At 39.5% G+C, this 27,952-nt stretch overlaps 5 protein-coding genes across 5 annotated transcripts; 2 read left to right on the forward strand and 3 right to left on the reverse strand.

Annotated features, from left to right (window-relative positions):
- The first annotated feature begins 3,905 nt into the window (after nt 1-3,905).
- Nucleotides 3,906-6,577, forward strand: LOC124308909 (arylphorin subunit alpha-like). The gene is made up of 6 exons (XM_046772075.1): nt 3,906-4,088; nt 4,169-4,499; nt 4,596-5,014; nt 5,113-5,429; nt 5,631-5,977; nt 6,062-6,577. Exons 1-6 carry the CDS (start codon nt 3,939-3,941, stop codon nt 6,469-6,471), a joined length of 1,974 nt encoding a protein of 657 aa, XP_046628031.1. The 5' UTR covers nt 3,906-3,938; the 3' UTR covers nt 6,472-6,577.
- Nucleotides 6,578-9,215: 2,638 nt separating this feature from the next.
- LOC124308787 (arylphorin subunit alpha-like) lies at nt 9,216-12,036 on the reverse strand. The gene is made up of 6 exons (XM_046771841.1): nt 11,786-12,036; nt 11,385-11,718; nt 10,778-11,196; nt 10,376-10,692; nt 9,943-10,280; nt 9,216-9,868 (listed from the first exon to the last, which is right to left on the reverse strand). The coding sequence occupies exons 1-6, from the start codon at nt 11,999-12,001 to the stop codon at nt 9,465-9,467; spliced, it is 2,028 nt and encodes a 675-aa protein (XP_046627797.1). The 5' UTR covers nt 12,002-12,036; the 3' UTR covers nt 9,216-9,464.
- A 2,292-nt stretch (nt 12,037-14,328) lies between these two features.
- On the reverse strand, nt 14,329-16,999 carry LOC124309469 (arylphorin subunit alpha-like). The gene is made up of 6 exons (XM_046773135.1): nt 16,771-16,999; nt 16,378-16,708; nt 15,863-16,281; nt 15,448-15,764; nt 14,935-15,281; nt 14,329-14,858 (listed from the first exon to the last, which is right to left on the reverse strand). Exons 1-6 carry the CDS (start codon nt 16,927-16,929, stop codon nt 14,449-14,451), a joined length of 1,983 nt encoding a protein of 660 aa, XP_046629091.1. The 5' UTR covers nt 16,930-16,999; the 3' UTR covers nt 14,329-14,448.
- Nucleotides 17,000-21,842: 4,843 nt separating this feature from the next.
- LOC124308924 (uncharacterized) lies at nt 21,843-26,097 on the reverse strand. Its single transcript, XM_046772094.1, has 5 exons — nt 26,002-26,097; nt 22,966-23,434; nt 22,220-22,414; nt 22,027-22,147; nt 21,843-21,949 (listed from the first exon to the last, which is right to left on the reverse strand). The coding sequence occupies exons 2-5, from the start codon at nt 23,281-23,283 to the stop codon at nt 21,843-21,845; spliced, it is 741 nt and encodes a 246-aa protein (XP_046628050.1). The 5' UTR covers nt 23,284-23,434; nt 26,002-26,097.
- Nucleotides 24,445-27,361, forward strand: LOC124308923 (arylphorin subunit alpha-like). The gene is made up of 6 exons (XM_046772092.1): nt 24,445-24,695; nt 24,764-25,100; nt 25,531-25,928; nt 26,012-26,328; nt 26,400-26,734; nt 26,820-27,361. The coding sequence occupies exons 1-6, from the start codon at nt 24,477-24,479 to the stop codon at nt 27,227-27,229; spliced, it is 2,016 nt and encodes a 671-aa protein (XP_046628048.1). The 5' UTR covers nt 24,445-24,476; the 3' UTR covers nt 27,230-27,361.
- Nucleotides 27,362-27,952: the final 591 nt, after the last annotated feature.

Consider the following 27,952-nt stretch of genomic DNA (forward strand, 5'->3'; position numbering starts at 1 on the left):
GAATCGCGTGTATTGATTTCTCCTTCTCGTTCCTCGTCACAAATAATTTCACAAACCGGCTTACGTTACTCGAAACAGTATGAATAAGAACGTTCGAAATTACGCTACTCTATTCGATGCTCATGAAATGTATAACTATTTGTACTGGATCTTGATATTCTTCAGACATTCCACGCCATTCAATAAACACTGCTTTGCTTATCCGCCTGCCTTCGTCTCCAAATCTTGTCACAGATATACATCACGTGTCTAAGAACATTAGGTTGTAAACGCCATCTTACGATCTTTTGCTGTTCAAACAGGTGAAAGGGTGTATATTTTGTGTTGATCGTTTTTAAAACATGAAAATATCATCAGAAACGTTGAAATCAAATAACACCTCAATTGAGAGTAAAAGGTCGTATGTACTGGTAGATTACATTCATCAAGGGATTTTTTCCAGCATTTTTCATTATCGTCCAAATTTTGACAAAAAATCCCAAGTGGATAGCCTTACTTACTTACCGACTGCAGTGGCTAAAGTGCTAGCATTCGTAACTGTGGAGCGGGAGGACTTAAGTTCAAATCCCTGGCCTGTCGATTAGGTTCCGAACGCCAACTTGCAATAAAATTTAAAACGAGTCACGCCGTTCAGGCACCGCGTTGCTGGTCGGTGCTTTCGACTCGTGTCCGGCTACACCTGGACAAGGCTTTTGGCAGTTTCCCTTGTCCCTTGTGCAGATGCGGGTGTGTTTCAACGTACCACTGCCAACCCCCTGCTCTTCTCTACTCTTTCTCTCACGTATTGCAAGCACAATTGTGATTAATAAAGGATTACTATTATTATCATTACTTTTATTTTTAAATAATTTTCCTACTCAGAATTTATTTGTATGTTCTCTCCTTGATTTATTGGACCCCTAGAAAAGCAAACAACTCACCAAAAAGAGCGTATGACCAAATGCAGAGGAATTACGTAGGAGGAAAAAGCAGCAGAGATATTACAAAAATAGTTTCACGGTTTTAGTCTGTAACTGACTGAATACTCTATGACGAGATAAAAATCGATAGAAAAATTAACCATAATAGTGGCCATAGGAAAATGAAATTTAATAACAATAATGCCCAAAAGTTATCAATAAACTGGCTAAACAAAACGTAATTTGACAAATTTTTGGGAATGTTTTTCTTTTGCCATGTAAAATAAATCCGTTGTTTTTCTAAACACACGTGAATTTCTAAAGAATTTTCTCATTATTTTAAAAATTTCCGATTTCGAAAATTTGCAAAGGCTGTATTTGCGAAACTGTTCGTTTAATGCCCCGGAAACTTCATAATTGTAAGGTACAACGTTCTTATAAGAGCATATTCAAAATTTACGATGTTTCCTCCATTTTTCAAAATGTAAAATTTTCGGAAAGGGAAATTTCAAAATAATGAGAAAATTCTTCAAACTTCACATGTTCGGAAAAATCAATGATTTCATTTTACATAACAAAGAAATAACATTCTATATTGATTTGTTGAACAATTTTTTGTTTAAACAATACATAGGTAACTTTTGGACATTTTTATTCTTTCAATTTCATTTGCTTATCGTGTTCATTACAGCCGATTCAATTTTGTTTGAGAATGTGTAGCCAGTACAACCTTAACAACGAATAGGTAAAAAAAGGAACGATCAGAAGAAGTTTTCTCATGCTTAAAGATAACTGATAAGAGTCGAAAAGCATTTTTATACCTCTACGGAAACTACAGTAGCTCGGCTCATTTCGCGTAAATTATTCAATCAATCCCGTCATTAGATCTCTCATGGTGGTTAGCAAAGAATACTTTTCTCTATTATTACGGAATTTGCATGTCTTGATTGCGTTACGAAAATTGTTATCACTCAACTTGTGCTCGGATTAAAACAGTTCTCAGTAAATTAAATCATTCACCTCATTAATGAAAAGGTTAAAATAATATTCAGCTGATTCGACCTTATCCCATTTCTTTATAAGCCATTGGTCAATCTTGTAAATAGAATGTCTGATCATTATTAAAAGTCGGCTCTGATTTTTTAATACTTTTGAGCAGGTTGTTCGGTCACAAATCGATACTACTTATTAATTTTATCACGAGATAGTCGCAAATTGAGTACTCGTTAATAAAGATCTGTTCGAAAATAAATAAACAGAAAGATTTCTTAGCTATCGATGCTTGATTTAATATCGTTTGAAAGTTATCAAAAGTCTGTTAAATCGGCCCCATTTCATCCCATCGATGGCTCCTTCTATTTTGGCGTCTATATTTTCTGTGAGTCGTTGACTCAGACTTTATTTACCAGTCGATTTAATACTGCTAATTGCTGATCACAATCAGAAACGATGCATTGCTCTGAAATTGAAGATTTGACGATGCCACTTACTATAGTTTTTTAAGTCAATGGGTGATTTTGTGGTACATAGTTTTCTCAATAAAATATGCCGCCGAAGAGTGAAATCGCACGAATGTGCTTGATTTTCAATAACCTTGGTTAGCTGTTCTTTTTAGGGTTTCTCAAACTGAAAAGCAATTTGACTCACAATCAGAAGTGATTTTCAGGAGCTGCTGGCTACTGATTCGACATTCGAAAAGTTACAAAGGTCATTAAGAATATCATGAGACCATAAATTAAGAAGATACGGCTGAAACGTCTCTGATTTACATCGGTCATTGACCCAACTTACAACTACGCGCAAATGACTATTACTATGAAATGGCGTCGATATAGCCATTGTTTAGATTGATTCTATCTTTTTTTCAGAAAATTGCCAAAATTGTTTGGAATAAAATTGAAAGGTTTGACCTTTGGTGTCTTCGGTTTTCGGAGCCTAAAATTTTTTTACTTCAGACTCGATTTTCAGGAGCGTTTCCCCAATAACTGGTAACTGCTTCGGGAACACAACAACCACGATAATCATTCTCAAACTTTCACAACCACTCGTTACATACATTGTATTATATGCTATATTATACAGGCATGTGCCGTCTAATTACGCACTTAGATCTAGCATGAATCGGTCAAATTGAAGTCAACCGCAAAAATGGAAATATCCATAATCACAGTTCGTTCTCACGATCGCAAAGTTTTGGCCTCCTAACCAATCGTAAGGAGTTCTATTTCTTTGTTTTGGACCCGACCAACGTAGAAATCATCATCTAATCATCTTGGGTTTGATAGAAATCATCATTATTCTATATCTGATCGTCTTGGGTCCGAGGCTGCATTCAGATGATACGATAATTTACTGACACCACCGGCACGAGGTTATAGTCCTCTTCAAAATCTTTTCCTACGACAAATACCAAATCGAGGTGCGATCTTTTCGCCGATTTTCAAACTTTCAGCGTACCCCATTTATTTTTGATAATGTTGTTATTATTTCAAATATTTTACCTGCAACGCACGATGAAAAACTTCTCTTTCGGAGCGTAACGTTGTGTGAAATACGTTGAATCGAAGGACATTAATCGCATTGTACGATTGCAGTTGACTCCAAGATAACGGAACATCTCTGATATGAGAACTGCGCGTATGAAAACCTGCGCGACTCTCATGAATTTCTGCATGAACTTTGATCGCACAAACAACACGCACACAAAACTACGACTATTATACTTCAAAATCATACTTTATAATTGGAAACTGTTAATTACAACGTAATTGTCTTTATCTCATACATATCTGATCTTGCGTGATGAGCTTATATAACGAAAGTAGTAATTACAAACGAATAACTGCTATTTGAAAATTAAATTAATTCAATAATTGATTGACTTGGCAGTTTGATTACAACTTTACGTGTTTTCGGGTTGGAAAGATTGCTGTGACGATGACCTTTTTAGATCAGAGATAACTGACAACAATGCGACAGACTCAGTATAAAACGTGGGCGAAAGTGAATTTGGTCATCAACGACAGTGACTGCTCCAAGATGACGAAGGCTAGCAAGGAGTTCCTCGTTAAGCAGCAGAAGGTTTTCGACTTGCTGTGGCGCGTCGATCAGCCGGAACTTAAACCTGAGCTCTACGCCCTGGGAAAGTCATACAAGATTGAAGCGGACTTGAATTGTTACTCAAATCAGGTGAGTACCACGTCAAATCACGTGAAATCACGTCACCTTGGTTCTCTCTGAATCACTGACTACAGCGACAATTTTCCTAGGATGCCGTTAGAGAATTTCTGGCACTGCATCAGCGCGGGATGCTGCCACGTGGAAGAATCTTTTCGGTTTTCCACTCGGACCACCTGCACGAGGCCATAGCTCTTTTCAAGGTACTTTATCACTCCAAGGACTTTGATACCTTCTGCAAGACCGCCGCTTGGGCTCGAATCTACATTAACGAGGGGATGTACGTCTACGCCTTCAGCGTCGCCGTAATCCACTACCCCGAAACCTTTCGAATCCGACTTCCTTCTCTCCACGAGTTATACCCTCATCTCTTCTTCAAGAATGAAGTTATCCGAAGTGCTTACGACGCGAAACTCTACAACGGTGAGTCAGTCAATCACTCGTTCAAGCTCTACGTAGCTTCGAATTTCTCTCACGCATACGGCTTCACTAACCAGTCTTCATTTTCGCTATTTTCAGATCCCACCAAGACCGTGGCGTCATCCGATGGTGCAATTATCATTCCGGACAATGATTCTATCCTGTCCTCGGAGTGCTGCTCCCACGACGAATATAAACTTCGTTACTTCACCGAGGACGTATATTCCAATGAAATACATTACTTCTCTCAACTTAGTCATCCATTCTGGATGAAATCTGAAGAATTCGGCCCCCACTTCCCAAAACGCGGTGAAGTATATTTATACGGACTGAAAGTCCAACTTGCCCGCTATAACATGGAACGGTTCAGTAACGGTTTGGAGGAGATCGAAGATTTTGACTGGAGTTATCCGATCCCGCACGGTTACCATCCTAGCATGAGCTATCACAACGGTTTGCCGGTCCCTCACCGAAGCGACGACGCCATGCTTCCCAATCATAAGCTCGGCTTGATCAAGGTAACCGATTTTGTGCCTTGAATGCACACCCATCAGACATCGTTTTTCACTTGAACATGTCGATCCAGTCATCGAGTTACCATTTGATTTTTCAACAGGAGCTTCGTAATCTTGAACAACTTTTCGCGTCGGCAATCGATTCGGGATTCGTCTTTCACAAAAATGCTACATTCGAATCTATTCGCACTCGAAGTGGTATCGAGGTTCTCGGTAATCTCATTCAAGGAAACGCTGACTCCGTCAACCATGATTTGTACGGCAATTACGAGCTGCTTGCTAGAGACGTGCTCGGCTTCAGCCCGGCGCCTCGTGGCAAATACGACGTTGTGCCGAGCATCATGCAGGTCTACGGCCTGAGCCTACGTGACCCGATGTACTGGAGTCTTGTCAAGAGGATCATGAGCTACCACAAGAAGTTAGTGTTCATTATCCATAATTCTACTGAGCACTTCTGGCTGGCTAGCAATTGCGCAAACACAGAATACGACGCAATATTGATCACGAAACTTAGTAATAAGTGGCGTGTTTTTCTTAGACTGGAGATTAGAGAAGACTGATTCTCGGCTAGAGCGCGTACAATTGTTGGATAGATGCCATCAATGTTCTTTTCTTCCAGATTCGTGTCATACCTGCCAAAGTACACGTACAAAGACGTGGCCTTCCCCGACGTAAAGATAGAATCCGTGGCTGTCGACAAGGTCGAGACGTATTTCGATGATGTCGACTACCTGATCTCGGCTGCGGTGAAAGCACGCAACGCCGACGACAAAACCTTGATCAAGGCTCGTCAATACCGGTTGAATCACAAGCCTTTCAACTACCACATCACTATCCACAGCAAGGCAGGAATGAGGAGCTGGATAAGAATCTACTTGGGACCGAAATATAATCTAAACCACGAAGAGATGAATATCACCGAGAACTACAACCAGTTTATCCTTGTCGACTACTGGGACACGGACCGTTAGTACATATAATAAATTTTCCGATACTCGCCACGGGATTTCTTTTTAATGACTGTTAAACCATCTCGGTATTTATTTCCAGTCAAACCCGGGATCAACAAAATCAAACGCAGCAGCGTCGAAACAAACTATGGAGGACCTGACCCAATGAGCAGCGATTTATTTTACCGCAAGATCGAGAAGTGTATTGCAGGTGAAGACGTATACGAGCTGCCCAAGTACCCTTACCTGTATCCGGAGCGCATGCTGATCCCCAAGGGCAGACCGGAGGGCGTGCCCTTCCAGTTCTTCGTTTATGTCAGCCCCTACGACGAGAAGAAAATGTTCCATTATCGTTCCGCACAGTTCGGAGAACGAAAAATGTGGAACGATCCTTTTGGATTCCCGCTGGAGAGACCGTCGGACTTCAACATCGCCGAGTTACCGAATGCTTACTTGAAGGAATTCAAAATTTATCACGAGGAGCGATCGGAAATCAGCGAAGGCGCTTAATTCAATGAGTTAGTTTGCCATTTTTATTGATAGCTGTAACGAAATGAGGCACTCATAGCTTGTATCTGTCTTCAGATCTTGGCACAAATATACAAATACAAACCTATATATATGTGTACGAGTATATATTTAAATTGTAACGTATTTGGCTGTCCGACGGAGGGCCGAGTACCGATCACCTGACAGCAACGACGAGTCAACACTTAGCGAGGCATCGCGGCAGAACGCCGGCACACGGACGGACGCATTATAATTACAGTGTCTCACCGACAGGTAGAGGACCAGCGCCGACGCGCCCGCGACGACGGTACCGCAGGAATCATTTAATATAAGTTGAATTCCTGGCGGATGGTAGCTCATATGCGGTAAAAGTCTCAGGTCACTGTAGCACTGATGGTTTCATATAAGATGTACCCATTTGGAGACGGCGCAACCTAAGAATCTCAGTTACCTGCTGAGTCGTGCTCGCAATTAGTAGATCAACATCTACTTCGAGATTCACTTGAGTAGGATCTCAGCATAGCGCCAGCATTAGTAAAATACATCCGAATGGGTAGAGACCTACCTCGTTGTAAAAGAAAAGGCCCATTCGGAATCACATATTTGCATCAGATCAAGTAGTTAGATACGAGAAAATGTATTCTCATAATTAATCTCTGGTTTCCACGTAGCAAGTAGGAATTTTGGCATTACTAACATTTGTTATCGCATGAACTCGGGTACTGTGGGTCCGACATTTTGTAATTCCTCATTTCTGATCTGATTAATTCAATTAAAATAACTTCTTAATGCAATACTTGCTTTCTTGCTGACTAACTTCTGAATAAAACCAGGATTGTGACTCAGAGAACTAACCAGCCTTCTTCCGGATTCGAACACAGCCTCCTCTTGAAATAAATTTAATGTAACTCAATTATCATTTGAATAAGGACAGGAAACTCACCGGCACAGTTTCTTACCAAAGCAACATGCCTTGAAAAACCTGTCAACGTTACAATATGTATATATATACGTATTGTTTGAATAAACAATGGCATAATATTGAAAATTTTGTTTTTTCATCCGTCTTCCTTATATATCTTCAAGTAGTTCCACGTAATGACATCGTCTCTTAATCAGACATCGCAGTTATGATAACGAGTAATTATACATAAATCTATGTGTATCTTTATTCCATGCTTTATTAATCACAATTGTGAAAGTCAATTTTCGGATTATTGAGATGATACGTCACCGTATTATAAACAATCATTAGAAGTGGTGATAGATTGGGACATCAATGCTTATAATTTTGAAGAAATTGGAGTACGTAATTTTATGATGGCAAAAAGTGTTTTTCTTTACTATTAAATAATTTGTATCCTTTGTAAAGTTGAGAGAATTTGTATTAATCATTTCGCGATTAAGAATCAAATAGTTGTTAGCGTTTCAAAAATGTCCTTCGTTTCAGATTAATCAAATGGCTTGTGTGTTTTCGATCTGATTATGAAAAGATTAAAATTACATTCAGCTAATCAATCTCTTATTCTTTTTTTTCACGAGAAACACTGACAAATATAATACATACTTGACAGCAGTTACGCTAACTTTCATTTATCGGTTTGGTAAAATATTCATTCTGACAAATAATTTTCGGATGACTCGGGCGATTTCCGTCAGTATCTAATCAGTAGCTAGATAAATAATTAAAACCAAACCATTGAACCGAATTTTATCGTGGTACCTTTGTTGTCGAGATATTACCTGCAAGTCACATTGTAATGATGCATTCGACATTTTTTTGCTATCGATAAAATGCAGTTTTTGTAGTTCTAAACTCTAGTTAAAGATTTTGAACTCTCGGAAGATACGAAACAAACGACCTTTCAAAACGAAGAATGTACTAAGTCTCTAAAATAGTGACTTGAAATATAAGTGTAATAAATCAGCTAAGAAAATTGTGAATCGAATTATTGCACGCTAGTTCAGTGGCGTAACTAGTGTTCACGTTAGAGATTATGTACCTACCAACAGTTTTAAGCAGTCAATGTGACGTCATTTTTTATGTTGGTTTTCGCCGACTAGAAAACATCGAAATTGAAGATATAAAACCACTTTGAGAACACTAAGGGCCAAATCCTGGGCCAAATTCCGATCAGAGGCTGATAGATCATTGTTAACTGGCTTTTTATAGAAAAAATATACAACCCTTTTACCAGAAATCGTTGAAAAAGAAATATCTTTGAGAAGCGGAAGGTCAAGTGACACTCGAAGACGATTCATTCTGATAACATTAAAAATTTGACATTCTTGGCACTAAAGAGCACTGTTTGTTTTTTATATTTTCAATATATTAGAACCCGAGTATTTCAATTGATTTCAATATTTCCGAAAAAATACTGTTGCACAATTTGAAACTCCATATTATCCAAACTACGCAATGTCAAGGACTATAACCGGCAATGAGACTTGGATATTCGATGATGACTGGAAATGGAATTCTAGACGGGAGCCAAACTCTGTGACCATACGCGTTCAGCGTTCAAAAAGCGGTCTATCAGAAATGGAATATTGAATTTTGAGTGTGATTCACCGAAGGCTTGGCTGAATATCGATTTGATGTCACACTTATAAGCAACATTTCGTCGCACTTTCCTTGATCAACTGACCATTTTAACATCAAATTATATAGCACACATGCAAGCTCGACAAGCATTGTATGAGACGAATGGATATTGTGATATAATAATAAAGTAAAACACCAGTTTTAATAATTTGCAATTGATTATAATTTTCGTAATAATGTATAACTAAATCTAATACCGTGTAATATAACCGGTTTACACATTTTGCCTACTGCGATTGCAACATTTGAGACGTAACATTCACTACGTTTACTGCCAACGTCACTTGGACATTATTCCCCGTAATCACCTAAGGTGACTTGCTTTTAATAAGCGAAGAACACCAGCACTGGTTGGAATTGTGCGAGAAATGGGGTCTAGATAAATGAATCAATGGGTATGGTGAAAGCTGTCCTTGTGGTAGATGTAGAATTCCTTGAAGAACGCATTCGGCAGTTTTTCCATGGGGAAGTATACCGGTCTATCCAGGGGGTATCCAAAACTCTTGCTGTAGGACTTGAATCTTCCGAATACACTGGATTCGATTTCAAACGAGTACTCCTCGTTGTACGGGGCGATGTAGAAAAAGAACTGGTACGGAACACCTTCCGGTTTTCCCTTGGGCATGGTGATGTGCCTCGGGTAATTGAAAAGACCTTTGGGCATCTTGTATGCAGCACCGCCGGACATCGCCTTCTGGATCTCATCGTAGTGCACATCACTGCTCATTGGGTCAAATCCATTGACGTGGAACTCGGTGCTGGAGCGTTCGAGCTTGTTGGTTCCAGCCTTCACTGAAATTTTATAGAAAAAGCTATTAGCTGCAGGAAAAAAAACCCGACAGCATACACTAGCGAACGATACTAACGGTCAAACAGGAATTCATCAAATGGCATGAATTGGTCATAGTTATCGGCTAAAGTGACCCCCGGCACGTGTTTGGGTCCAAGGAACATCTGAACGACAACTTTTTCGGCCTTATGGCTGTTCACCACCATCTCGTATGAGTAAGGTTTATGGTTCAAACGATACTGGCGTGCCTTGATCAAGGTCGAGTCATCAACATTTCCGTGATTCACAGCAGATAAAATCGTGTAGTCGAAAGTATCAAAGAACGTCTCTACGTCGGTTATTTTCACGGATTCTATCTTCACATCGGGGTAGACCAATTGCTCGTAAGTGTACTTTGGCAAGTATGAGGCGAATCTGGTAAAAAAGAGAAGTTTTTTTACTCCACTCGTGAGCATGACGTTATATAACAATGTGGTGACGTCACTCAAACGTGGCGAGCGAATACTAACTCCTTGTAGTAATGCACTATCCTCTGGACATAACTCCAGAACATGGGGTCCCTCTGATCGGCACCATAGTGCTGCAAAACGCTCGGGACAACGTCATATTTGCTTCGAGGTGCTGGGCTGAATCCAAGCACGTCCCTGACGAGAATCTCATAGTTGCCGTAGAAATCGCAGTTTGGAGATTCAGCGTTTCCTGCCATGAGGTTTCCGAAAACGTTCAAACCATATGGATTGCGAATTGATTCGAATGAGCCGTTTTTATAGAAGACGTATCCTGAGTCGATTACTTCTTGGATCTTGTATTCGAGATCACGGAGTTCCTGTTAAATGAATTTATGATAAAATCGTTGGTTGGCCCGCCTTGTGTCAGTTCCAAGTAAAAACATATATTGCGACATGCTTTACCCTGATCGTAGCAAACTTGTAGTTTGGAATAGTAGCGTATGGTTCACGATGAGGGACCGGATATCCGTTGTGGTAGCTGAGGCTGGGGTAGTAACCTCGGGGGATGGGGTAGTTAAAGTCAAAATCTGGGATCTCGTACAAGTCGTTGGAGAAACGTTCTAGTTGGTAGCGGGCGTATTTCATCCTCTGTACAAAAAAATACACTTCACCACGTTTCTCCGACTGGAGATTGAACTCTTCAGAAGGCATCCAGAATGGTTGAGAAAGGTGACTGAAGTAGTCAAATTCGTTGAAAAATACATCCTCGGTGAAGTACATCATTTTGAAGTCATCTTGCGATGCCGAGCTCGAGTATAGAGCGGTGTAGTTTGCGGGGATGATGATCGTGTTACCAGAGGATTTTGCAGGGCTGCTGGGACCTGAAAATCGGTGTGTTAGAAGCTATGGTTCAGCATTGTGCACTTCGAAGTGGATCACATCTGAATTTGTAAATTCATGTGCATACAATATTCTTTATACGATCAGTAAGGATCACACGTCGATTCGAGCATTTATGGTTGGTGATTTAAACCCAATAAAAAATCTACGCCGCAATCAACGAACTCACCTTGGTAGAGTAGCGCCTCGTAAGCACTTCGGATAACTTCAGTGTTGAAGAATATATAGGGGTAAATTTCGTGAAAATAGGGAATGCGCATGAACTTTGTGTCAGGACGGTGTACCACAGCGAGGCTGACAGCGTAGGTGTACACTCCCTCGTTCATGAAGTTTCTAGCGAAAGCGGCAGTTTGGTAGAAGGTTTCGAAGTCCTTGGCGTAGTAAAAGATCTTGAAGAGAACTATGGCTTCGTGCAGGTGCTCGGGATAAAATATGGAGAAGATCTTTCCGCGAGGAAGCAATGTCTTCTCCTTGTACAGCGTCAGAAACTCGTAAAAGGCATCCTGAAAATAATTCGGATGACAATCAGTACTGACAAGCCTTAGATGAAATAAGGTAGTGACAGGTTACCTTGTTCTTATAGGACTCCATGTGCGTCTCGTATTTGTAAGACTTTCCCATCTCGTACATCTCAGGCTGGAGTTCTGGCTGTGAGGGGTTCCATAGTGCGTCGTAAATTTTTTCCTGCTTCACGAGGAACTCCTTGTTGGCGACATCCGCGTTCACCAGGGTGGCCGCAGAGAGGCAGAAACCCGCCAGGGTGAGAATCAGAATATCCCGATACATCTTGGAGCAGAGTACGCCGTTCGGGACTGAATGCAACTTCTCCGAAATTCGCCGGTCTTTTATACCACTGATCACTCTATCGTATCGTCGTCAGTCACCCCTGACCTGCATCAGATGTCATCACTGTTACATCTTGTATCATCTTTGCAGCTCCCAAAGTTATGCAAGTTCGTGATCTTCAAAGTTCGATCTGTAGCTTCATTCGCTACTCGTGAACTGATATTTTAAACTATATTGTAGAGTTTCTGTTTCTCACGATCAGTAGTTCGTCCTGTCAGTTTGAAAATCTCAAGGAGCATTAGATCCTGGAAGTCTAGAAAAATTACTTTTCCAGAAGTTTTAGATTTTTGAATGTTTGGTCGAACAGATTTTTACAAGTTCCGAATAAATCCTTGAAACTTTTAAATACGACAAACCAAATGTGATCGATTGAGTCAATAAATTATTACCCAGCCAATTTGCAATCAATAATGCCATTGCCGTTCGCAACTTTTTAGGAATTGGCATACAAGTTTTGGTCGTACTCGGTAGGTCAAATTACCCTCTTTCTCTCTCTAGTCGCTGTCAATATCTCATTTTGAAAGTATAAGTTGCAAATTAATTTTTATGAAAACATGTTATTCGCGTTGATGAAAAACAGGAGCCGGTATTTCAGCACACAAAAGTAAACGTCTCTTTTTCTGAAGAAGCTTCAGGGTCCCCGGTCATTTTTCAATAAAATTCTGGAATTATGGGATCTGAAATACTATCAAAATTATTTCTCGCTGCCTAAAATACGAAGTTTCTCAACAAATTAATCAAAATCTTTTTTCAAAAATTTGATAAAAATTCGCAACTCCAAATTCACATCTTAAATCAATAATTGGTCTTCACTAAGTTAATGATTGTAATGCCAGCGAAGATTTCCAGATTCGAATATATATCGAATTTTCCAGAATCAATAGATATAAGAGTCCAATTTTTAAATACTGTTTATCGAGTCTAATTACGTTGTTAAATTTAAAACATGACCGAATTTTTAAATATTTATTATTTAATATTTGCTCATCGCGCGTACATTTAAATCACTTTTTCTTCACTTTGCATAACATCGTTAAAACCTGAATGACTATACGAGTACAAAAATTTCTTTGGCGGAAGAACTAACCTGGGCAAAGAGGTAAAAAAAACCGCGACGCGAGACATCTATAGTATTCTATACCAGAATGTGGAAAATTATAACTAGGTTGAAAGTAGAGCTAATAAGTGAAAAATAGTATAATTGTGTACGTTCAATAAATGTTGAAATTCATAAATCATGCAACCCGATCTTCTTGTCCAAATCAAAATGAATAGTAGACCAAACTAAAAACCAAATTTTTTAAATAATTTCTAAAACAAAATCTAAAAAGTAGTCATTGATTCCGAATTTCACATTGCATTGCATTGCATTACGTTGCGTAATCTCTCGTCGATTTCGTAATTACTCGAACGGCTATTTAAAAATGAGAAGTGTAATCGTCATGATATATTTCTTCGTGATAAACTCAGAATCTGAACTTGTCATAATATACCTTGCAGCGATGACTTCTAATCGCAGCAGACCTTTGAAACAAGAGTCAAGTTGTCATAATGCCGTGATTTATTTTGGTACCAAAAAATCAACCGCGGTGGAAATTATCTCTGCGTATCCATTCATCGTCAACCCAAAATTTTAATTACGCAAAAAATGCAATCGAGGTATTTCTCTCGTATTTTTACACTGCAGGTAACAACTTATGGTAGTTGCATAGAATCTACGACGAATTCTATACGTGGATATTACGAAGAGTATGGTGCATCTAGTACCAATTACGATACGGATCAAATATATTTTTGGATTTTTGTCCGCCATATTGGATCCCCCATTTTGAACTTCTGAATTTTGAACCTACCGTGAATGTTGACGCGCTTGTTTATCAACTGGAATTTTTCGACGACACTCTGTGATAATTCGTTATACCCTTAGTACTAATCGTAATAGATTCTTCGATTTGAATACACAACGAAGCATTCAGCGAATAGGAAAATTGTAACCTTCATAATATATGTACCTACTTGATATTGAAAGACTATCATTAATAGAAGTTTGGCTGTGGACTTCAGTTGCTTTGAATAACACTTCTTTGCCTCCAAGAATCATTCAATTCTATGACAGTGAGAAGCAAAACAAGCGCAAATTTTTAGGTACTTGGGTGATTTATCACATAGTGTACTGAATACGTATTGCCTGATGAAGTTTCATCTGACGACATAAGAAATATATAACAATTGCAGTATTCACAGTAATGAAATTTATTTGAATAATAATGTGCTAATATACGTCAAGCATCAATTATAATCTGACACTGTCACGTAAGCCTTGTTCAAATCTGGTCATCGGCAATGATAAAAATAAGAAATAAACAATGACGCCATGTATCAACGAATCAGATACTTTCATTGATTTCCGATCCCTCCTTGTGATAAACTTTGAATTCTTTCAAGTACGCATTCGGCAGATCGGCAATGTTGAAGTCCGACGGTCTGTCCAATGGAAATCCTAGAGGCTTGTCCAAAATTTTCTTTTCTCCGAACAGCGCAGAATGGAAATGATACATCCTCTTCTCGGCGTAGGGAGTAACGTGGACGAAGAACTGGAAGGGCACACCCTCCGGGGATCCCTTAGGGATAACCAGGCGCTCCGGATATCTGTAAGGGTACTTGGGAATCTCGTAAAGGGTTTCACCCGTGATCGCTCTCTCGATTTCTCGGTAGAACACATCGCTGCTCACTGGGTCGCACCCTACGTATTCAGATTCGGCACTGCTGCGTTTGATTTTGTTGATCCCGGGTTGGACTGAAATTGAACGAAGAGACGATGTAACAGTCATCGAGCTGAAACCCTGTATATATAATCAGCAAATTATACTAACGATCAACGCCCCATGCGTCCAGAAGTATGAACTGGTCGTAGTACTTGGTGAGATCAATCTCTTCGTGGTTGGAATCATATTTGGGTCCCATGTAGATGCTCAAGTAACCCTGTATGGCTGCCTTGCTGTTCACAGTGATGTGGTAGGTGTAAGGCTTGTGATTCAACCGGTATTGACGAGCCTTGATCAAAGTTTTGTCGTCTACGTTGCGTGCTTTCACCGCAGCCGAGATCAGATAGTCGACATCATCGAAATACGTCTCGACCTTGTCGACAGCCACGGATTCTATCTTTACGTCGGGGAAGGCCAAGTCTTTGTACGTGTACTTTGGCAGGTATGACACGAATCTGGAAGAAAAGAACATTAATAAATCAGTCTTCTCTAATCTGTGGTCTAAGAAAATCACGCCACTTATTACTAAGTTTGGTGATCAATATTGCGTCGTATTTTGCGTTTGCGCAATTGCTAGCCAGCCAGAAGTGCTCAGTAGAATTATGGATAATGAACACTAACTTCTTGTGGTAGCTCATGATCCTCTTGACAAGACTCCAGTACATCGGGTCACGTAGGCTCAGGCCGTAGACCTGCATGATGCTCGGCACAACGTCGTATTTGCCACGAGGCGCCGGGCTGAAGCCGAGCACGTCTCTAGCAAGCAGCTCGTAATTGCCGTACAAATCATGGTTGACGGAGTCAGCGTTTCCTTGAATGAGATTACCGAGAACCTCGATACCACTTCGAGTGCGAATAGATTCGAATGTAGCATTTTTGTGAAAGACGAATCCCGAATCGATTGCCGACGCGAAAAGTTGTTCAAGATTACGAAGCTCCTGTTGAAAAATCAAATGGTAACTCGAGGACTGGATCGACACGTTCAAGTGAAAAACGATGTCTGATGGGTGTGCATTCAAGGCACAAAATCGGTTACCTTGATCAAGCCGAGCTTATGATTGGGAAGCATGGCGTCGTCGCTTCGGTGAGGGACCGGCAAACCGTTGTGATAGCTCATGCTAGGATGGTATCCGTACGGGATCGGATAACTCCAGTCGAAATCTTCGATCTCCCCCAAGCCGTTACTGAACCGTTCCATGTTATAGCGGGCAACTTGGAGCCTCAATGCAAAAAAATATACTTCACCACGTTTTGGGAAGTGTGGTCCGAATTCTCCAGATTTCATCCAGAATGGATGACTAAGTTGAGAGAAGTAATGTATTTCATTGGAATATACGTCCTCGATGAAGTAACGAAGTTTATATTCGTCGCGGGAGCCGCACTCCGAGGACGGGATAGAATTATTATCCGGAATGATAATTGCACCATCGGATGACGCGACGGTCTTGGTAGGATCTGAAAATAGCGAAAATGAAGACTGGTTAGTGAAGCCGTGTGCGTGAGAGAAATTCGAAGCTACGTAGAGCTTGAACGAGTGATTGACTGACTCACCGTTGTAGAGTTTCGCATCGTAAGCAGTTCGGATAACTTCGTTCTTGAAGAAGAGATGGGGGTATAACTCGTGGAGAGAAGGAAGTCGGATTCGAAAGGTTTCGGGATAGTGGATTACGGCGACGCTGAAGGCGTAGACGTACATCCCCTCGTTAACGTGGATTCGAGCCCAAGCGGCGGTCTTGCAGAAGGTATCAAAGTCCTTAGAGTTGTAAAGTACCTTGAAAAGAGCTATGGCCTCGCGCAGGTGGTCTGAGTGGAAAATCGAAAAGATTTCTCCACGAGGCAGCATCCCACGCTGATTCAGTACCAGAAATTCTTTAACGGCATCCTAAAAAAAATTTTCGCTATGGTTACTGCTTTGATAAGAAACAACCCGACATGATTCCTCACCTGATTAGAGTAACAGTCCAAGTTTGCTTCAATCTTGTATGACTGCCCCGTGGCGTGAAGTTCAGGCTTCAATTCTGGCTGATCCGGGCGCCACAATAAGTCAAGAACCGCACGCTGCTTGTTGAGGAATTCCTTTCCGGCCTTCTTCGTCTCCACCATGGTGATTGTAGACAGACACAAAGCTATCAGGGCGAGTATCGTTGAAAGCCGAAACAGCTTCTGTTGCTTACACATTTCGGTGATGTGCAAATGTACTTGTTTCAGGAAACGGTGGTCTTTTAAACTTTGTTCGCCGCATTATCATTCACCGCTGGCCTGGCCTCTGTCAGTGAAAAACAAGTGATGACAAGTCCTTGGGATAAATGCATTGATACCTCTGATAATTATAAAAATTCCAATTTATTTTTCCATCATTTTTCGTTAACGGAGATAATTAATCTGAACGGACGTTGTTTATTCTCTCAAATCTTGCTTGTTCTATTATATCTGGTGACCCAGATTTAGGAGGCGTTACTTATTTGTTTTCTTCAAGACCTCTGTCCAATCATTTATGACCTTCAAGTGAGAACTGAGTCCAGCTTAGTAAGACAGCTTCAGGATCTCAATCTTGTAATTCAAAAATGTTCAAAAGTTACGATTAGCACGCCATAATATATCAGACCATTGAAATCATCCGATTACAGTGAAACGTCAACACCATTTGTCCATTAATTCATTAGCCATTGTTCCAAAAACCGGAGACGTAACACCGGCTGTTTGCTGTGTAAGGACATTTACAACCTGGCGCTATATCCGACTATAATGACAACAGTACTTCATGATTGTATCATTCGGTATACGAGGATGTATGAAGAGAGTTTTGAATCCTATAAGGGGAAAACCCGAGTCGAAATTTAGACCCTACCATAAGCCTGCAGGTACTAAGAAGAGCCTTATTTACTAATTTTCGGTCCTCACATCCTATTCAGAACCTTGAGAGAGCTATCTTTTACATAATTGGACCCCTCTGGACCTTAACGTCCTATTATAACCTATTCTGGTACTCTATGTGATACTCCTCTCATATGAGGGCCTATTTAAAGTCTTGAGATCCTCAAAAAGTACTGCAGTAGTGTCTGGATTGGTGATTATATTATTCTAATTATTGTTAATCGGAGTAATTAGATGCGTTAAGGGACCAAGGTTGCGAAAATATAATAATTCAACTAGTACTGCGTTATCTATTACCAAAATAATAAATAATTCCCCAAACCTAAACTTTTTAATCACCCCAAAAATTGAATAACACAATTGATAATTGTCAGAGTATGATAAATAAATTTGAACGACATTAATTATTACCAAAGTAATGAGTATTTCTTTTTTATCGAATGTTTGGAAGTATTAATGTTAATATTCAACGACTGAAATTGTACATTCTATAGTAATGGACCTGTGAAAGCTTTGAAGATATAGAGGACCTGTAGAGGTTTTAAAAATGTCCTGCTTTGAACCTAAACGCGAAAGAAACGGTAATATCGGCCAATTTTAGGTCTAGAACAGTTTCTATTTACAATACAAAATTATTCTTCCACAGGTTCTACTACGTCCTACCAAACGGAAAACTTGCAGCGTATACGAGGTTCTAAATCTCGAATCGAGAAGCCACTGTGACGGCCTAAAAAATAACTGATTTTTAAGAATTTATTTCACAGGGATAGCTAATTAATAACGGGATCTGATTATTATATTTTGTTAAGTGTATACTAATCGTGTCTTGTATAAATTTTTATTAAAAAATATTCAAAATTAAAGATATGAACCTTGACTTAACGACTGATAAAAAAATTTCCCCTTCATCGTGGCATTGATATCTCGGTGAAGCCTTATCTGGAAATTTTTCTTTTTTTATTAATATCCATACAAATATAGCTATCGTTATACGTATACGTTACAAAATGCCGGCAGATTAATAAAAATCGTTTTTTTTTCCAGGCCTCTTTTCTTCTTCAAGTCATCGCCATATTGTAAATAATAAAAAAAATAAAAAAACAGCCACGTACAACGATAGCTAAATTTTTACAGGTATTAATAAAATTTTGTTTTTTATTTTCAGACAACCCTTTACCGAGATATCAATGCCACAATGGAAGGGAAATTTTTTCATTGGTCGTTACGTCAAGGCCCATATCTTTGTTAGTTTTAAATATATTTTGATAAAAATTTATATAAAACGAGTTTAATATACACTTGATAAAATACCAACAATCCGATCCCTTTATTAATTAGTTATCTCTGTGAAAAAAAGAATGCAAAATTAGGCGATTACGGCCACCTGTTTAAAATCGCCTGTTTTAACATTTGAGTGGTGAAAATACAGCTTTTTCCCACCAGTGGAGAAATGGTTCACTATTTCTCAACACGCACGCGATTCATTGAGAAATAGCATCTTTTGTTCATTTTCAGCAGGTAGTCAAAATCAACTAATTATACGTTTGAGTGGTGAAAATATTGTTTTATTTGTGTTCATTATTACTGGTGGAAGTAACATTATTCAACATTTTTTAAACGTTTTTTTTTTTCTCCATTCGCAACTTTTCGCCCAGGCCGTGGTACAACGCAATATTTTCTGATAGATGAAGAATTATAGGTTCCGAATTCCATATCAGTTCAGGACATAATAGATACCGTGAGCATTTGGAAAAAAAACCTCCGCAATTACACTTCGCGTTAATCACTTTTACGCGATAACTCTACCAATCTAGCTATTTGACAGGCCTGGGTATAACTCGCGGCAGAACACAGGCAGCAGCACAAAGGTCAATTTGTAAGATTTATTTGGAGAGGAGATGATCGAGCTTGCAATACGGCGGCGAAAGGCCGGTAATCAGTTTATTGCTTTAGGTAATTAGTCCAAATACCCGCGAAGTATAGTATACCTTATCTATAAGAATAGTTTCCAAAAACTAGAGTTTTTCAACGAATAAATTTTTTCATAAATTTTAAGCCAAGAATCACAATGGGCCGATGATTCGTTACATTTCTGTTATTTATTTGAATACGAATTTTATCGAATGTCAGTTCTGAAAAAAAAGTTCATTTAATTCACGCCTGCTAAGAAATTCGTTTAGAGAAATTTGTAGTCGATTCAGTTACACTTTGATTTGGATGTATTTTTTTCATCCGAAAAAAAAAAGACATTCACTCATTGATATGAAAAATACCTTTTTAATGAAACCGGCTAATTTTTTTAAATAAGCTTTTCATCTGACTAGAAATAAACTTTTTGTGAAATTACCTTACTAGATTGATATTTGAATAAATTATAAAAATTCAAAGAGACGTTGGCTCATGATGATACTGAACGCTTAATATTCATGAAAAAACTGACAGTTTCGGGGATATCCTTCGAAAGAAAATACAACCGAACCATCTGCACGATGAAGGAAATTTAATTTTTTTGGTCTCAAATTCAAAAAAGTCGTGAATTTGTATAATACCATAATTTGTTGATTTGCTTATCATAACTCAAGACGAATAAAATGGATCGACTTTAATTAATATCTTATTTAATTTTTGAGTTGTATCGATTTGAAAAATTTAAATAGGAGCTTTCAAAAAATTCACAACTTGAGCAATAATTAAGATACAAATTTCGAAGAATTCATAAATGATCATTTTGACAGATGGAATGAAACTAACACAATGTAGGAAATAAAAAACGCAACCTTAAAATCTTGTTCGATTCCGCAAATAGTCTCCAACATATATAATTGAATTTCATTGATTTGGGTTGATCAAGAAACAGGTACAAATTAATGCAAAATCTTATTCCCATTTGCTAGAAGGGAAATATGTAATGTATAGATGATAATTATGTAACTTTATATCTACGAGTTAGACAAACTAACTAATTGATGGCTATAATAAACTAAAACTCATCGGTCGAAAAAAGCATGAGTGTTTATAATACAATTATCCAAAAGATAAATGCCGTTATCTATTTTTACTCGGGGGGTAAATGAATTTGCTTGTACTTTCAGTAAACATCATTACACTTGATTGTCAAACAGTAACACGTGATACGCGAATGTTGATCGTAAGTCGAATGAAGTTTCATAGAGTAACATCTTGCATCTGTACTCTTCATTGTATATATTTGGAAAAAAAAATAATGATGCACATTGGCTTTATAAATCACGAATACGGAAAATCCATAGTGAAAATTGAAATATAATATTAGGGGATAGTTGACAGAAACTCGTGAATTCAAGTTACAGAATTCAGTTTGTGAGCCTAATAATGAAACGAATTAAATTTAGGTGAATTTTACCCGTACTACATTCGAGTGTAAAAGAACCTTCGCAAAGTGATGAATCCTGGAGTTTTTTTCTTCGAATGATATTAATTATTATTCCGTTACGCCAAATAAACTCCGATTAGATCGATGTAAATCTTTTTTGGCTAGATTCATGTACGAAGTAATACTAGATTCATGTAGTTATGTTATTTAAAGTACGTAATTTTTTCTATTTGGTTGTTTCAAGAATTCATGTAGCAGCTTCGTAATAAATAATGATGTAACGTGTATTCATAATGTAATACAAGACCCGCAAGCCCTTAATCACGTTACGCTTGCGCAATAAACAAAATTCATTTTACAAGTAGCGCGTTAGTCTGAATCACTCAAAAATTCAGAAAAGTAACATAAAAAATCATGCGAACCAACGTTGATGATAGATGAATTCAGTGAAAGAAGAGACAGGTGATTAGCGAATATCATTACGAAACAAGATTGCGAGTTCTTTTTTCCATATGCATGTATTTTTTTCTGTTATCTAAATCGCAATGATAAAAAGTTGACATTTGACCGCGGTATGCGCTGGGATGTGTCACATAAATTATTTCCAACGATGATATAACATGCGTCAATAATTGCAAAGATTCATTTATAGACCACCGACAGCTGCAGCGAGGATAGCGATTATTTAAAATGAAAAAAAAATTTATAATATCTGTTGACATTTCACTCATTATTTCTCATTAGAAATTTCTCCATAACACGATGGAAGCACCAGTCATATACGATTTAATTATACCAAGCAATAATCGAGCCGCTTTTGAAAGCCTCGTTCAAGTTTCTTGTTAACTAAAAGTCGTCTCTTCCTGATTTCCGATGAAAAACTTGGCGAAGAATTACCTGTAATTAAACGGAAATAATTAATCTTCACTCCGCCACACTCAAGCCGGAAAAATCACTCCATGCATCATCATCACCGAGTCCGAGACAATCGCAAGCGAATCTTGGAGTAGATTTTGGCGACAATGAAGTCTCTTCGAGTACTACGTTTCTCACGGAAATCGAAGGACGACTAGCATCGATAACGTGGCCTGGAAGCTGTTAAGAAATTTATGAAACACGAGCAGATGAAGAGACAAGCAAAAATATAACTCTGACCATCGATTTTACCTTTCCATTAATTCTGCCATCAGAAGCTCCTTTCTCGGTGACGATCAAATCGTTTTTAATCCCAGGATGGGGACCGTCGAAAAGAAGCGTCTGTCGTTGAACAAATTTTTTAGGCTGGTCAAATTCACTTCTGGCCAAAAGATGAGGGACTCGCATGTAGCTGCTTACGTACATAAACGCGTTTAGCCACTGGTGCTGCGTTTGGAAAGGGTTTCAAAATCAGTCGGTCTGAACCCGCTCTCGACTTTGTTAAAGTCAGAGTTGGGTAATATTTAAAATTATATTTTTTATTTTCCGTTTGAAATAGAAAGATATGCATATAATGCATCTAATCATTTGTCGAATGCAACTATTCACACGAGTTTTACATTCGTCCCAAAAATTTCGTGGCCAATATTCAAAAACGATTCCCTTTGAATGGAATACGTTATGTTGGGATTAGCAGGTCTTGAATCAATTTTCAAACTAAAGAGAACGTTATTAGCAATGCAACAATTTTTCGATAAGATGTTAATACAATGACAACCAGGAACAAGGCGTACCCTAAATTACCAGATAAATACAAATATTTCCGGCATATAATCTCTAACATTTTAAACTTTACATTTCGTTTTAAATACCTATTTTCCATCATTTATAATTATGAATTGTATTAATGTAATTATCCGAAATATTCCACATTCTATTTCGAGTGCAGTATTTGCGACAGAATTTTACCCAGCTCTGGATTTACGGTATATTCTCACTCGTCCGACACCCTCGACTTCAATCAACTTCTCGTAAAGCTGCCTCAACACCGGGTCTCGGACGCATTTGGCATCGGGTGGCGTTGGCAAACTCGTGCTTCTACTCATGGGCGTTCGTTGAAACGCGATTTTTTCACCACGGCCGAAACAGGTGCTTGAAGTTCTACAGACGGCTGGAAATTTCTTCATGGCTTCGATCTCGCGGGAAGCGTCGTAAACCTCCTTCTGGACCATGTACAACATTTCGTTACAGGATGACATGACCTCGGCCATCCTAGCCACCGCATATTTAGAACTCAAACTGTCGGAAGAACTCATCCCTGATCATGTTTCGTCGACGGATGTTTCCAACCTCTCAAGATTGGGATAGGAGCACGATTGCGGCAAAACCATTACCACTACAGCATGACCCATGTGAAGTTGGAGCGAAAGAAAATTGATGACCGCGCTATTCGGCGCCTGAAGTTGGCTGCGAAACGAGAATTTATCAGGTCATTTGTAACACAATTAAGTTAGTGTGACGATGTAAGAAGATAAGTAGTGAGAATATGCGTTGTGTCGAACAGGTATTATGTTGGATGTGTGAAACTAGAAAACTATTCTACAGCAAAATTTCCGTAGAAAAATGTTCTGTAAAAGAATTCCCCCGCAGAATAATTCATGCAGGATAATTTCTGATGTGAATCTCGAATTCTTTGCCGTAAAGGAAATGTTCTGTAGAAAAATATTTTTATAGCAAGGAGTCTGCAGAACATATTCTGTAAAATATTTTCCCTGTAGAACTGATTTCTGTAGAATCGATCCTCCTTCTTCGAAACGAATCTGAAGAAACGAACTTATAGTACCGTCACTTGTAGAAAGGAACTTGTAGAACCGTTCACTTGTAGAACTGATCCGTATAGAACCGGTCCTCTTCCATCGCATCCCGCCATGAGGATTCTAAACGTTGTCAAAACAAATGAAGTGTAATTCCGGTTGCCTGAATCAGGCGCACGGACCGTTTGGCTGGCAAGCCTATCGCATAAAAAACAGTGCACTTACATTACCTGCAGATGGTAACTGGCCGTAGCGTTCACTCACACCAGGCTCCGACTAAATACGAGCGCGTGTGCGTGAACGGACGGCCTGTAGGTGATCCAGCCTACGGCACACGGCTTTTCTTGCATCATGGGCATCATGTGCTTTAGGAAAACTTTTAAGACGATCGGTGTATCGTAATCGAAAGAAGAAGAAGACGGAAAAGAAAAAGAAGAAGACGAAAAAGACGAAGAAGACGAAGCAGAATGCGAAAACAGGCATTGTTCTGAACAACGCGACAGGCTATTTTTATGCACAACCATAATGCATAATCGCGACACAGCGTAACAATAATGGAAAATAACAGGCGAGGACAGAGGTTAATGAGATTAGGTATGATCTATGATATACGAAAGAAAACAATGTTGTCCATAAAATGAGACGGCACATCTGTCCCTGCTGGACAGTCTGTTGAGGGAAACTGATCAGGCAAGATGTCTGGTTATATTGTGATCCTGTTGTGGTCGGTCCTCTCATTAGGAATGGCCGATCACGTCCCAGTCCACCTGGCAGATGAGCATTTTGTGACAAAGCAAAAGAGCGTCTACGATCTTCTGCAGCATTTGGATTGTGTGGATGTTGGGAACCCTGGATTGTACAGAGAAGGAGCTTCATGGGACGTCAGAGGAAACCTCAAAGCGTACGATAGCGAGGTGAGAAGGTGTTCGTACGACAAATAATCGCAGATGGTTAAACGTTCCCATTCGATTTCTTCTTTCAGGTCATCGTCAATGACTTCCTCGATAAATACGAGCGTGGAATGTTGCCTCGTGGTCGGGTATTCTCCGTCTTCTATCCGGTCATTCTGGACGAAGCCATAGCCCTTTTTCGGCTCTTCCGATCCGCCGTGGACTTCAAAACATTCTACAAAACTGCAGCCTGGGCTCGCATCCACGTAAACGAAGGGCAGTTTGTCTACGCCTTCAGTGTTGCAGTCATTCATCGACCGGACACCAAATACGTGAAGCTACCAGCCCCCTACGAGATAAATCCGGACTTGTTCTTCAACACCGAAATCATCCGCCAAGCTCAGCTTCAAAAATTGAACCGTTTGCCTGGTGCGTATTTTAATATCATGCTTCGGAGAAGTGAGAAGTCTTTAAAGTATTCTGTTACTCTTGAGGGGTTAATCACTCGTGAAATATAGTATACACTTTTCCGGAAATCTTGTGAAATATCTTGAAATCTTTGAAATCTTCTTTAATCTTTAAAATATCTTAGAATCTTCTAAAATCGTTTGAAATCTCGGAAATTTTCCTTTGAAAAAACCCTTTGAAATCCCATCAACTCTCTTGTAATTTTTTTAATCCTTCGAATTCCCTGAAATCCTTGTAATCTTGAAATTAGGTGTACATCAAATGGATGAGTGATTAACCCCTCGGTAACACTCGTCAGGTCACTTGACGCCGCATGTAAGCCGCGTAGCGAAATTTTGTAACCAATTCAGTAACTGGACAATTCTTTACTAACACATTCCGTTTTCCGCAGGCTCTGCAGGATCTCACGTAATCCTTGCGAATCGCAGTCTGTGGTACGCAGGAAATCACGATGACCGTGAGCACGAAATTGACTATTTTGTAGAGGACGTGGGAATGAACGCTTATTACCAAATCCTGAATCTCGAATTCCCGTTCTGGATGTCAAGCGAGGAGTTCAATCTGCCGAAGGGCTACCGCGGCGAGCTTTACTACCACAATTTGAAGCTGATACTGACGCGTTACAACCTGGAGCGAATCAGTAACAACTTGGACAAAATTGAATACATCGATTGGAACAAACCAATTGAAACGGGTTACCATCCATCCATGACTTATCACAACGGATTGCACTTTCCACGACGCGATCACAACTCCATGGTGCCGCGAAACAAATACAAGAAGCTTCAAGTGCGTCGATGAAAATGATTGATCCCTAAATGATCGCACTTTTGAAACTAGGTTCGACTGATTCTTCATTTACCTTTTCGCAGGACATACAGAACCTGGAATCCCGCATACTGGAGGCCATTGATTCAGGGTTCGTTCTTAACGCGGATGGGAAATCAGAGAGCATCTACACTTCGGACGGCTTCGACATCCTCGGCAATATAATTGAGGGTAACGTCGATTCGCTGAACAAACAGCTGTACGGTTCGATCAACTCCCTCGCCAGAAACATACTCGGTTTCAGTCCCGATCCTTTGAGCAATCACCAGATACTCCCCAGCGCTCTGGAACACTTCAGCACCAGCTTAAGAGACCCCGGATTTTATCGTATCTGCAACAGAATCGTCGAATTCTTCAACAGGTGGTTAAGCGTTTTCGGAAAGTATAATATGATTGAAAGATCATAATTAACCGATGTTTATTCGTTTTCAGATACAAGAGCAACTTAGAGCCTTACACGGCTGAGGAATTGGGTCAATCAGCCGGTTTGAAAATCGAATCTGTTGTCATTGACAAGCTAGAAACTTACTTCGACCACTATGATTCGGTCATTGAGAGTTCCGACGAATTTTCCTTTACCGTCAAGGCTCGCCAGCGACGTTTGAACCACAAACCATTTAGCTACGCGATCAGAGTTCATTCTGAAAAGGACACGGAAGCCATGGTGAGGATTTTCCTCGGACCGAAGTACGACGCGTTGCACAACGAACTTGCCATAACCGAGAATTATGAAAACTTCTACGAGTTCGATGCGTGGAAGATTAAACGTTAGTACATACTTAATATACACTTTTCCGAATTTACACACCGATTCGCGGATCGTTTTGACGCTTATGATGCTTCGATTTACAGTTGAACCCGGGTGGAATGATATCAAGCGCACCAGCAACAATGCCCTCTTCGTGGTTCCCGATGACGAGGGTATCGAAGTTTTTTACCGCAAGTTGAAAGCGGCGGCGGAGGAAAAAGCGCCTCTCACCTACTCGGAACATGTTTACGGATTTCCGGATCGGCTTCTCCTCCCTAAAGGAAAGAAGGAGGGACTCCGGCTACAGGTTTTCGTCCACGTTGTTCCCTGCAGCAAGGATCACATCCAGGAAATCGATTCTCCGATATGGGGGAAGGCCTACACCGATGGTCGTCCGATGGGATTCCCTCTGGACAGACCGATCCAGGCTAACAATTTCACCCTGCCCAATATGCGCTTCGAAGAGGTTGTCATTTTCCACAGAGAAGCTGCGGAAATAAACGCCACTGTGTAAACAAAGTTTTAAATTGTCCCGAGATCATAGTCATACAATGTTTCTATCGTAAATTACTTTTTTCATTTGATATTATATATATGTATGTATATCCTGCTGTGATTATAATTGGCAAAGGTATAACGCCGAATAAAGAACGATGAAACTCAGTCCTTGATTATTCATTTCGCTGTTTCGTAACGATCATCCCGAAATATTTCTTATCTCATAAAGAGGGAAAAAAACGACACGAAAATATCACGCTAAATAAAACTGCTACAAAGTTGCATTACATATTGCGACGTTTATACGCCCCGACAACGTTATCAGGTCAAAATTAGATTGCTCGACCTTCAGTCCGAATTCAAGTTCAAGTGCGACATTTCGTTGCATGATATTTTAGCTGCTCATCGTTGATGGGAATTTATCAATTTCAATGTTCAATGGCTTCATAGAATAAACTGTCACCCAATCACTCAGACATAACTATAACTGTGCAATATTCAAAATCAAATTGTTCATACAGTTATCAATTTTTTTTCAATTCTCTGTACACGGGATTTTCACGACACTCGAATTGGCAAATATGCAGTGGCCATGCTGCAACTTTCAACCAAATATAATTATGAAGAGCAATCCTGCACCCTTTTCAATCTCGTCGCTAGCGATAATCAAGCTTACGCGATGGACTCTGACAAGTCGTGAGTGCAATAATAAGATATTAAATGTTACGAAATCGATTAT

Source organism: Neodiprion virginianus, chromosome 7 (assembly GCF_021901495.1).
Source record: "Neodiprion virginianus isolate iyNeoVirg1 chromosome 7, iyNeoVirg1.1, whole genome shotgun sequence".
Lineage (NCBI taxonomy): Eukaryota > Metazoa > Arthropoda > Insecta > Hymenoptera > Diprionidae > Neodiprion > Neodiprion virginianus.

What these genes read in the sequence shown, in the direction of transcription:
- LOC124308924 (XM_046772094.1), bottom strand. Translation starts at nt 23,283, where the DNA reads ATGAGTTCTTCCGACAGTTTGAGTTCTAAATATGCGGTGGCTAGGATG. An exon ending in AAGTCGAGGGTGTCGGACGA is followed by an intron (nt 22,415 to 22,965) that starts GTGAGAATATAC and finishes TTCCAAACGCAG; the next exon opens with CACCAGTGGCTAAACGCGTT. An exon ending in ATGGCAGAATTAATGGAAAG is followed by an intron (nt 22,148 to 22,219) that starts GTAAAATCGATG and finishes ATTTCTTAACAG; the next exon opens with CTTCCAGGCCACGTTATCGA.
- LOC124308787 (XM_046771841.1), bottom strand. Translation starts at nt 12,001, where the DNA reads ATGTATCGGGATATTCTGATTCTCACCCTGGCGGGTTTCTGCCTCTCT. An exon ending in ATAGTGCATTACTACAAGGA is followed by an intron (nt 10,281 to 10,375) that starts GTTAGTATTCGC and finishes CTTTTTTACCAG; the next exon opens with ATTCGCCTCATACTTGCCAA. An exon ending in TGATGAATTCCTGTTTGACC is followed by an intron (nt 9,869 to 9,942) that starts GTTAGTATCGTT and finishes ATAAAATTTCAG; the next exon opens with TGAAGGCTGGAACCAACAAG.
- LOC124308923 (XM_046772092.1), top strand. Translation starts at nt 24,477, where the DNA reads ATGTCTGGTTATATTGTGATCCTGTTGTGGTCGGTCCTCTCATTAGGA. An exon ending in AAAATTGAACCGTTTGCCTG is followed by an intron (nt 25,101 to 25,530) that starts GTGCGTATTTTA and finishes CGTTTTCCGCAG; the next exon opens with GCTCTGCAGGATCTCACGTA. An exon ending in CGATGCGTGGAAGATTAAAC is followed by an intron (nt 26,735 to 26,819) that starts GTTAGTACATAC and finishes TTCGATTTACAG; the next exon opens with TTGAACCCGGGTGGAATGAT.
- LOC124309469 (XM_046773135.1), bottom strand. Translation starts at nt 16,929, where the DNA reads ATGGTGGAGACGAAGAAGGCCGGAAAGGAATTCCTCAACAAGCAGCGT. An exon ending in TGGACTGTTACTCTAATCAG is followed by an intron (nt 16,709 to 16,770) that starts GTGAGGAATCAT and finishes AATTTTTTTTAG; the next exon opens with GATGCCGTTAAAGAATTTCT. An exon ending in ATCATGAGCTACCACAAGAA is followed by an intron (nt 15,282 to 15,447) that starts GTTAGTGTTCAT and finishes CTTTTCTTCCAG; the next exon opens with ATTCGTGTCATACCTGCCAA.
- LOC124308909 (XM_046772075.1), top strand. Translation starts at nt 3,939, where the DNA reads ATGACGAAGGCTAGCAAGGAGTTCCTCGTTAAGCAGCAGAAGGTTTTC. An exon ending in TGAATTGTTACTCAAATCAG is followed by an intron (nt 4,089 to 4,168) that starts GTGAGTACCACG and finishes CAATTTTCCTAG; the next exon opens with GATGCCGTTAGAGAATTTCT. An exon ending in ATAAGCTCGGCTTGATCAAG is followed by an intron (nt 5,015 to 5,112) that starts GTAACCGATTTT and finishes ATTTTTCAACAG; the next exon opens with GAGCTTCGTAATCTTGAACA.